This window comes from Glandiceps talaboti, chromosome 1 (assembly GCF_964340395.1).
Source record: "Glandiceps talaboti chromosome 1, keGlaTala1.1, whole genome shotgun sequence".
In the NCBI taxonomy this organism is placed as follows: domain Eukaryota; kingdom Metazoa; phylum Hemichordata; class Enteropneusta; family Spengelidae; genus Glandiceps; species Glandiceps talaboti.
The window spans coordinates 16,430,352-16,441,927 of record NC_135549.1 but is presented as its reverse complement, the minus strand read 5'-3'; the positions used below and the strand labels follow the sequence as shown (position 1 = coordinate 16,441,927).

Below are 11,576 nucleotides of genomic sequence, written 5' to 3'. Positions count from 1 at the left end.
TTTTAGGCTCAAGACTCGGGGGGAACGAATTTACGTTTAATATAAAATCGAGATGACATTTAAAAAAAAAAAGTTTGATATTTTTAAAACTCTCAACTCTCAAGTATTTTTAAAGCTTGCTAAAATGATGCAGATGGATAGAGTTGGCGAAGAAAAGCAAAATATTCCATTATTTCGTGGAGGTAGTCCTCCCTAACGCCAGCCTACTTTCACTCATGTTCAACTTCATGTAGTCATTTTTATTTTCAGTCATTTAAAATAAATTGATTCCGTTCTTTGACGTGTTTGTGCAAATTTGATAATAAAATACAGTCGTGATTTCAACGTGTCCACGAAAATATTCGGGAAACAAGGTCGGGGTCTGTAGAACTGTATGGCTTCTCTTCTGGCTTTAGCCTAGCCACGCACGATACATTGAACCTTCGAATATTTACATCTGAAAGAATCAGCTGATGCGTATGTAAACAAGAAAAACGCGCGAAAATTCCCGGTGGTAACGTCGTAGAGGGCGCATGGCATCATTCAAACTTGGCAAGTCAACGATAGTTGAGAGGCGAGGCCAGCTGTACATGAGGACACAAGAATATTTCTTTCGGGACCTTTTATTTTGTAATATGTCAGTGGGATATTCATGTAAGTCTATGGTTATCATCTCCTATTGTAAATTTCGGTAGATTGAAGAGTAGTTTCGTTTTATCGTCATTTCTGTGCGGCCATTTTTCTCGTTTGTATCCGGTTATATCTGGATGGACGAAGGGTTACTGTGTATGTTTTGATTTAAATGCCAACGTTTCCCGGGAATTTCCATTTTTTGTGTGCGTGTTGGAATATGAATTGTTCATGGAAAACGTCGATGTCAACGTGGTCAAGGCTGGTCTGCTTTTGATGGCTAAAAATTGTTGTTTTGTTTTTGGACGTGACCAGTGAACAAATGCGTGAACGTTACAGAACTGCACTTTGACCGAACTCGTAACGTCGTTCGCAGTGACGACAGTCGACAAATATTTTTTAAAGAAATTTTTCATCGCTTCAAAAAAAGTGTAGGTTTCTCTCTTAGATTCTTCATTATATTTCATAACACACACTTTACTTTGATATTTGACCATTTTCTAAAAATATGAACCGTTCAAAATGTCTGAGAAACCCGTCGCTTTCGGGAAGAATTAGAATGAATGACACGCACATAGGACGCCAAACGCCAATTGATTTTGTGCAACTTGGGGGCTCTTTCTGGAACGTCGCTGTTGACGCAGACTGCATAAGGGTACGGATGGGCTCCTTAGCATTATTAAAAATAAACCCTAAATTGTAAATGTCTAACTACATACTATATGATGAACGTCTGTGAGCCTAGCGAAAAAGCAAATTCAGATAAAGGCATATTGTCCTGACAATTTTGCGGTCTTTGTCTATTAACATGTTATGTATTTTACACTTCGTAATATTACGTTTACGTTTTTGTGTACATAGTTCCATTTCTTTGTGCCATTGTTTAATCTGCTTTGTCACAAGTTTGTGTTGATGTTGCTGCTGTAATGACCGTGTGTCCGGACCTATTGTTACTCACATTTTAGACCTTGTGATTACTTGACATCCGTGAATTTATCTGAATTAGAAGTGAATGAAATTTTAGAATTTTTTTATGGATTATTCATTTTAAATTCTGAGTGTTATTTCAAAATGTAGACAAAATTAATTTGTCTGTATCTGAAACATGTAGCATACTATTACTCAGAATCTGATTGTTTTAGCTGTTTTTGACAAAATTAAGTTCGTTACATAGTATTTTTTTCCGGTAATGCTTTTTGAGAGCGGTTTCATTCCCTGTCTTCATATGAAGTTTGAGGATTACTTATCAGAGTCTCTGTAGCCTATCTGTAGAGGCAAAGGAATATCGCTACTATACTATTTTGCCATCCTGACCGGGATTTTATTTATTTAAATTTTCGCTGTCGTCTACAATGAAAATTAAAAAAAATCAAAATGTAAGTTAGCATAGAAAAAAAGTGTAGTAGTGATAGTCCTTCAAGTCTACAGGTATGCTATGGGTGGGACATTTCCAGCACTACTAATTCTCATGTTCAAAACATTGGAACCTGGATCTCTAAGGCTTATGACTTAAGAAATTGAGTGGGTTTTTTTCTGAAAATTCCCTGGGCAATTAATTGAAAACGTGGCCATAGAGAATTCAAGTACACATATTGTGTACTAGTTGGTATTTTGCTGCATTACAGGAGAGAAAGTTATATTTAGTCATCAAATGTTTGCCATTATGAATTGTCCTTTCCAGAATACAAAGAACTGATTTATAGTTGACAGGAGACTATAGTTCATTTACAGGGGCACAGGTCATCACTTTGTACATAGACAGTGCTTTGTACAATGTCACAACATACAAGCTTGTTAATGATTTATTTTAGGCTGTCAAATCAGTGTGTACATACATTTTCAATTTTTTCCAGTTACAGTATTTTACATTCACATAAAGGTAGAAAACATTGTAAAATTAAATGTTGTAAAAATCAAAGATAAAAAAGGAGATAGATATATCAAGTGAGATAGGGATTGTTTTCAAGTGTCAGTGATACTGTGGTGTACAATAACCAGTCCACTGTCTATGGGTGTGTCAACTGAGGCCAATTACAATGTTGTTGTTTTTATCACAGAGAGCCATGATAGATATTCAAAAGGGAAAAAAATTTCCACATTCATCTTTTTATTGTGGACAACTTTAAAAAATGCAGTAGAAATGTTGTCCACAATGTAGTCTTTCTAATTTTCCATAACTATGTCACACAATAAATAACTTCTGTTAATATGTGTGTAATATGGAAATAGAGTAAATAAGACCTGCCATTTGCCTGTTTTCCCATGCAGTCTTAGATTACAATTTACATATTGTATCCTTGGTACTCTCTGTATAGAATTAGACAATAACTTGCCATGAAAGCTTTTGAATGAACAGTAACAAAAAATAGATTTGAAATAAACAGGGTGAAGTATAAATATCCGATAAGTATAATAGGCAAAAGAAATTCCCAGAGCATGAAAACTTAAGTGAGGTACACGTTTGTAATGTTGTCATGCTACAGTCTCAAGAGGATCATGGAAATAGTGAAAGCAGAACTAGGCAATGGTTGATGTCATCATGACATTTCAGGTTTTGACTTTCCTTCAGAGTGCACATACATGCTTGGAGTAAGTACTGAAAATCAAATACAAATGTCTTTTTTTTCTTTGTTTATCTAGAGCTGATGGCCTACAGCATCTGTGAAGATGAAAAGAATACAGCTAGAAACTCTTATAGAGGGTGTCCTAGCTAAGGTAATAATGCCTATTGTATTCAGTTGTTACATTGCAGTATGTATGGTATTGACTTTGCAACAAAGTAGTATGTAAAAGAAATTTAAATGTGGATGGTTTTTACAAAAGTTTCAGGGAGGTGGGTGCTTCCCACAGATTGTGTAAGGGAAAACATTGCTTTGTTTTGTATTGATCCTTAAGCAAACGTTTGTACTGTAACAAATGAAAATGTTAATGACATGCATGTTCCTACAGATCACCTTATCCCTATTGTTTTACTAAGAATAGTACAGTGATCAGTTCACTTTTCAATGTATGTACAATGTATGTGTGTATGTATACATGTATGGACGTAGTAGTAGTAGTAGTAGTAGTAGTAGTGGTTTATTATAGTGACATGCAGAATTACAATAATTTACAATAAATATATGTATACACATCTGCCCAGCCCCTTTGGACTTATAAGTAACTTTTTTTCAAAACAAATTAAACAAATAGAACATCTATAAACTTACATACAATGTCATAGGAGAAAAGTACAAAGAACATATCTATGGCGATATTTATCGAAACAAATTTTTTTTCCTTCTCTCAAAAGCATTATACACATATATAGCTAAACGACGTGAACATCGTACATTAAGGAAGTGAAATTTTTCCTCAATATTTAAATCAACAAACATATCAAAAACTCTACTTACATCTGTGAACATAGTTAATCTGAGGTCATCATAAAATGTATGTACATGATGATGTATGTATGTATGTATGTATGTATGTATGTATGTATGTACATGTATGAATGTGTGTGTGTGTGTGTGTGTGTGTGTGTGTACGTATGTACGTAAAGTTTAAAGTAGGTTATGACAAGAACTTTTAACCCTGATCTCTATGTAATGGGGGTCATCTTTTAGTTTCCATAATGTTTTTTTAAGCCTCACCTCACAATGTATGTATTGCTGTTGTGTGACATTTCTCCCTTACCAGTACTCTTTATTTTGTACTCAGGGTAGTCAACTTACCTATTTCTATACTAACGAAATATGGCTTGGCGATCAACTTAGTAATGGTGGGCAGAGTAAGGTGTGTGAAGCCACAGTGCTTATTGGAGGAGAGGAAGTGGAAGCTGTTGTTAAGGTTGTGAAAGATGATGAGGAACTAGAATATGCTATGCAGGAAGTTGAGTTATTGACGTAAGTGATATCGTTCTAGAGAACCAGAAGAATGAAAATAAATCAATGATTTATACATGTATCTACAGTAATCAAATGTAAAATCAATCCAGGGAGTAATGGTCAGAAAGAGACATTCTTACAAAATGTAAAATTGTAAGATGAGATATTGTTTTATTCATTGAGTCGTTCATTATCCTCAAGTTTGTTGGTAAATTTTAAATGCCCATAGTTCAATCCCAGATTCTTAAGGTATTACCTCATGAGTGGAGACACATGGATGAGATAGGATTGTTCTTTTTATTCAAATTTGAACTGTAATTTGAACTGGGTCTGTAAGAATATCTCTTGTTGATGTGTACCTATGCATTCAATGTATTGTTTTTCTTTTATTTTACAGTGAATGTCAAGAAGTTTTAGACAGTGTTGTGAAGATCATTGGTGTGACAGTAGTGACAGATGAGGATGAGAATGGAAGACGTACTTACAGATTGGGGATAGTGTTGGAGAAGGGAGACCATGACTTGGCCACACATATACAGAACTACACTAGCACAGATTCACTTGTCACATTATTGGAACTTTTCTATTCCATAGTGGAATCAGTGTATGCACTTCATAAGCATGGCATCGCACACCGTGACCTCAAGTTAGAGAATATTATTGTACAAGTAAGTCCATCTACATGATTAAATACCCTTATATATGTTTGTTCTTTTTGTTGACAATAGAGGGGTAATTGTCATATTAATCCCCTTCTGCCCAACTAGTAATTACAAGTAGTAGTTGTATCAATTCCTAATTGTTTACAAACAAATACCCCCCTTGGGAGAAGAGGGCTTCTGACAAGTTGTAATGTAATGGATTTGTTTCTTACATGGCTATATATGCAGGTACAGATTGCCACGCTGATATACTTGTAACTTTATATATTGCTTTCTTTAAAATTGAAAGAATACTTCAATATCCCAATTGAATGTACTTCATTGTTGTTTGCAGGGAGGAGATTTAAAAATAGTTGATTTAGGTTTGGCCACAAAGACAGAAAAACACTATGATGCCGAGTTGAATATTGTCTGTGGCACAAAAGGTTATGATGCACCAGAAATTTGTCTTGGTGAAATGGATGGTGAAGTAATATATGATCCGAAGTCTGTGGATTTCTACAGTTTAGGAATTATGTTATTCACCTTGGTAAGTACATGTCTAGTGACCATTATCTCGAAGAACTTGACAATCTACCCTGCACACTTTATCTGCAAGTACAATTTGAAATGCACCATGAAAGGGAAACTTTTCTATTGATGACGAAAGGTGAAGGACGATGAGTGGACATGATTCGACAAATGAGTGGATGGTGTACACTGCAATAAAATTTATAATACATGCGCTCTGGCACTATCACAATTTAATGCCTGCCCTTGGGCTGGCACTCTTTACACAAATTTTGGTAAAGTGTGCCAACCCTTGTGCAGGTGTTAAATTGTGATATTGCCCTTGCTGACATGTGACATGTTATTATTTAAATAAGGAGGGTTTCCTTGTGATAACTTTTACCTGGATGAAAAGACAGTCAAAGCAAGCAAAGGAAAAGTGAAGCAGAAAGCTAACTTTTATATACATTTCCTACAGCTTTTGGATAGAACCAAGTACAACATGAAGAAGTGCCAGAAGGGGATATCACAGGCTACAAAACGTCTCCATGCTGATTTAGTGATTGATCGATGTGTGCGTGGAAAATTACTGTGTGGTGACTGTGATGAAGCTCTTGATATCATCAGGTGAGTTATTAGCTTGTATTCAGACAAAATATCATGTCAAATCTATCAATATGAAGAGTTGGTTACAGTCATGGAACTGTAGATGCTGATATTTTTGAGAAGTTTTCTGTCATCTTCCCTCTGCAGTGTAGAGATTGATGCACAAAATCAACAGTCTTCTGAAGCAGTGGAATTGCTTTATGTGGCAATATTATGATTTATATGTCGTACTAAATGTTCTCTAATACATGTAGGGAATTGTTGACTGAACACAGTCTTACTGTTTTGTTTGCAGAGATTTAATAGAACCAGATCCTTGTAGAAGATTAACCAATGCCAGAGTTCTTCTTAGTAGAGTAAGGAAGATTATAAAGCTGTTTAAGGATGGTAAGTCACTCTTTGGCATTGTCCCAAGCAGTGGTGATAACTGCTACTTGTCAATTTTGAAGGGGATTGTCTAGTGTTGTTATGGTCTCTTGAAATCTATATATGTGGAAGTATCGGGGTTAAATTTTGTAGATGAGTTTTGTGTGTGTAAATGTGTATAAAGTTTAAGCATGATTGATTGTGTTATGTGGGATGGTCAGGAGTTGGATTTTGTGAACTAGTTTTGCAAAGTGTGAATGTGCATGCTCTGTGTGTGTGTGTGTGTGTGTGTGTGTGTGTGTCTGTGTGTGTGTGTGTGAGCAATTGTTTGCAACATGCCAAATGCCATGAATGACATCAAAAAGCAATGTACTTACACAACTTTTCTGATTTCCTGTCTTTGTTATTTGGACTCCATTTCCTTTCCTTCAAACTATGTCATCTCGTGGACGTTTCTGATTTTCGTTCTTCCTTATTTGGACTCCATTTCCATCAAACATTTAGTCATCTTAAGGACTATAGAGAATGGGGAGGGGGGGTTATGACAGTGCAGTTGAATGAACTGCAATTCTTAAAGATCTTGTTATTAAATGTTTTCTTGCTTGCTTGTAGATTGGTGTTTTGAGATGGAGGTTGAAAGAATATGTATGCCTATTTCAAGTAGGAGAAGAAGTGGAAAGGAAAATGAACTTGCTAGCAAGGTAAGTGATGCATTTAGTTATTTGTATTTCATGGAAGTGTTCATATGCAAATGTGTGATGTTCAAAGAAATTAGTTTTCTTAAACCCTCTAAATTGTTCCCACTGGATATGAACTTATTTAATGTTTATTGTCAACGTTTTACAAGACCCAAAACTTTCAAAAGATCATCTTAAAGATAGGCATTGGAAGACAAGTCGGCGAACTTCTTTGTTAGGGAGAGTGAAGATTATATGAGTAATGAGAATTTTGGTATGCATTTGGGCGTATCATTCCAATGCTAAATGACATACTATCTCTTCTCACAGCCCTTGAAGATAGCCATTGACAGTAAACAAGGCAGGGCAAAGAGACTGCAAGAAAGGAACAGAGCTCCTAGATCACCAAGATCACCGAGGTCACCGAGACCTCCAAAGTCTCCAAGATCTCCAAGGGATGGTGGCAAAACTACCAGAAAATTCATCTTTCTTGATGATTTTCGCCATGGACATAGGCAAGGAAGACATGTTGGGACGTGCAATTGGGGCTAATATATACTTTCTTTGATTGCCCAGAGAGAGAAGTGGTTTTCAGAGTATTTATTGAAATAGCAATTTTCATATACATAGGTGACTATGTAATGCAGAATGCACATACTGCATGTAACCCTGAAACTGATATTTCTTTCTCCACAATGTATGGCAAGATGGGGAAATTTTGCTAAAGCCATAATCACTTAATTTCCGGTGCTGTCATGATTTCATTTGAAAATGTTGCAGGTGATAACGATAATTAGGATACAGTAATTTTTCATTTACTGCCACTGGCAAATTTAAATGCTCAGAAGTTGTTTACCATATATACTGATTAGTACACAGATTTCTGACTGCATGGACTTGCGGTGCAAATTTTAAATTCTCAAACCCAAGGTATTAATAGCTTCTGGAAGGCAGCTTCACCACTTCGGGTATTGTCTATATTTAAAAGTAGCTTCATACTAGAGAGCTTAAAGACTCTCAATGAAGCAACAGTGAAAACACTGGTGTTTCTGGAGACACAGTAACTCTGACTTTTTAAGTTATGATGTAGTTTTTTGCCCAAACCAGTCTTGAGTGCTGATTGATAACACTTGTGCATGTTATATCTTACAAACTGGGCAGCTTATAACTATGTATAATGGTTAAAAGTAGAGAGATATATATATATAAAAAATCAACAACACATTACTACAACAGGAAGCAGACTTCTTGGTTAGGAAGGTACTATTACATTTTTCATTTACAAATAATTAAGTTTACATTATACTGAACGTTACTCTTGTAGATCTTTCATTAGTACTGCTCATACCATAGTTAAATGTTATACCTAGACATATGGATATATTGATATGCCGAAGTTTGTGAATGCCAAAAGTACTAGAAATAGCTGACCCTGGATATCACGGTCATACAGCAAATGTGCCAGTACTGAAAACATACTGTAGTTATGATAATTTCATATAAGAGTTATTTTGGGGTGATGTAAGAAGCTAACCCTGGAATGCACTGCCAACATCAAAACTCAGTTTATCCAAAGTACCGTAGCTAGTGTTTTTGTTATTTTTACCATGTTGAGTTCTGAACAAAGCAATGGTAAAGTTTCATAGCAGTCCTATTTCTTTTTGTACCTCTATATTATTGCTTTTTGTAATATCTTTATGATTTTCCTTTTGGAATATTTTTTTTAGATCCCCATTCTTCATCTAGTAGCATGTTTGAACAAAAAAACGAAACCACACCACTAACAAACTGAATTTACCAAACATCTTGTTTTGAGTAAGATTACATTTGTATAATTATACTTTGTGCAGTTGTTGAGATATTTGTTTAAAATTGTTGTAAACAAGTGTTCAACAAGCAGGTGGAAATGATCTTCATATGATTGTATTACATCATGAGCATGGGTTAAATCCCTGTACCGGTAGACTGTTTTTTACCAATTGTTCTACACTGCCTCAATTTCACAAAAAACACATTGTTGTGGAGTGTTTATAGACTGAATGAAAGGGGTCAGGTTGTATGTATGTTTTTCACATTTTTTTGTACTTTTTTGAAATTGTCAATAGGGGATATATTTTTGGTTAAAAGGTTACAAGAAGTGTTTTTTTTGGTGATGGTGGGTTTATATAACCATGGTGGGATATGACAAATGATACCATGTCACCATTCAGTAGGTTCATTATAAAGGAAAGGTGTGTAACATGTTTATGATATTAACACCAATGCAAGTGCTTCTCTTGCATGTTATACTTACATGTTATTCCCCCAATATTTTTCTTCGTTCAACCAAGGAAAATACAAGTGACCTAAGGGGCCTTTGTCACTACAAGTCACTAGATGAGTAGTTACAACCCTTAGATCACAAGTATTTTCTGGCTGAATGAAGAAAAATACTGGGGAATAACATAATTATACAAGTACCAGTAATATCAAAGAAACATTGGGGAAAGTAATGGCAATTTTGAACAACTCTTATTTCGATCACAGCAGCACCAGTGACATATGCATTGTTGTTATATAGACGCGCATTGCTCTGACGTAGAACAACCAGTGTATATATTCCATATTTTTTGGCTCATGCATGGTATAAGGTTGGTTAAGTTTGGAATGTGTATGGACTGGACAATTCGTCACTTTACGTCTAATAGAAAATTGATTACTTAATTCATGTGCAAAGCTTAGGGACAACTTGGCATGCTATGTTTATACTTCCAGAAGGTTCTTCAAATACTGGTATAATCAGGACCATGAAAATAAGCAAACAGCATACCTTTGATATTTTTATGTTTGCTTGACTGATATGCACTGATGTAAGTGCACTGTTTACTCTGACGTGGTATTTTCTAATACTTTTCTTTTTCATTTTTGATGTTTCACAGAACTGTAGCATTGTTCTGATGCTTGTTTTTCTCTATTTTTATATGTATGCCATTTCAACCTATGTGAGATAACATGGTTGTAGTAAAATATGTAAGTTTGGAAAGGAATGCCAAAACTTGATAACAACTCATTTAAAATGGGACGCCTCTGATAAGGAAATAAAGGCATTTTTGTAAACTTGGGCCAAGCTCTGGCAAGTCATTTCATGATTTTTACATCACTTCCATTAAGCATCGTGATTTTCAGGAAACGCTAATTTGAAACTTGTTCCTCATTCATGATTAATTGGGTCCTTGGCATGGACATTATTACATGCATTGACAAGTTATGGAAGTAGGTAGAAGTGTATATGTTATAGCAGAACTGAAATGTTCATGGCTCCTAAATGCATATTACCAGTTGGTATAATGATGCCTTTATGTCCTGCAGTTGTGTTCCACGCATAGACCAATGCAAGGGTATACATTGCATCAGTGCAGGAAAGTCATATCTGCCTATACAATTGCATAACAGATACGACCTTTCTGTGCTGACACGACAAATTATGTGTAAAGTAAAGTACATGTATCTATGTTTTGCTTAGCCATGTTATATTTTGCATGTGTAAGTTGAATGAGGAATTTATTCAGTGCTAGATATTTATCAGATTTTGACTTACAAGCGTGTGCTTGGCTCTTGTAATTCATGATGAGTGTCAATCTTTGCAATTGTAAAACTGCAACATTATATATATTGGGTCATTACCTTTCAAATAGTTATGATTTTGATGTGCATGTGTGTGTAAATACTAGTGTATGTCCTAGGACATCCATCAAATTTTGCTTTGAGTAGATGAATGGTGGTATTCCTTTTGATTCATTGGTGTTTTCACTTGTGTACTTGTCATAGTTCTCATTGTATACAGTATTTTTTCTGCGTAGATTTTCACATTTCAATTTAATTGATGTAGTAATTCTCTGGATTTGTAATCTTACATGATCCCCATTGCTTGTAACCTGTGTATTCTTGTATATCTGTAAGTTTGTCCTTTGATCAGTATTATTATCTTGTCACATGTGATGTCATTTTTTGATTATTTGGAAATTATTGAAAGAATCAAATAAAGTTTATAGTAAGTTTTAAGCGCATTTACAATGTCTCTTGTGTAATTTGTATTTTGTTTATAGCAATCATAACTTATCCTAGAAATGTACTATTAGATAACCTTTGACCTACTGACACAGTTAGTGTGTACTTGTTCAAAGGAAGGTTGTATAAATCGCTCTGTTGATCGACTGTGGCCCTTTCATTTGTTTTTGACATCCACATTTGTTAATTATTAATACACAAAGCAGCTCCACTATTCAGAGTAGTTCACTAGGCCACAGTTCACTTTGCAA

General features: G+C 35.1%; 1 protein-coding gene across 2 annotated transcripts; it reads left to right on the top strand.

Moving 5' to 3' along the window:
• Positions 1-512: 512 nt before the first annotated feature.
• On the top strand, positions 513-11,261 carry LOC144439003 (uncharacterized). 2 transcript variants are annotated; one of them, XM_078128245.1, is made up of 9 exons: positions 513-633; positions 3,250-3,324; positions 4,312-4,496; positions 4,876-5,146; positions 5,475-5,669; positions 6,108-6,256; positions 6,531-6,622; positions 7,214-7,302; positions 7,609-11,261. In XM_078128245.1, the coding sequence occupies exons 2-9, from the start codon at positions 3,277-3,279 to the stop codon at positions 7,828-7,830; spliced, it is 1,251 nt and encodes a 416-aa protein (XP_077984371.1). In that variant the 5' UTR covers positions 513-633; positions 3,250-3,276; the 3' UTR covers positions 7,831-11,261. The 2 variants fall into 2 exon arrangements, with proteins under 2 accessions (XP_077984371.1, XP_077984378.1); XM_078128252.1 differs by lacking the exon at positions 513-633 and adding an exon at positions 835-1,040.
• Positions 11,262-11,576: the final 315 nt, after the last annotated feature.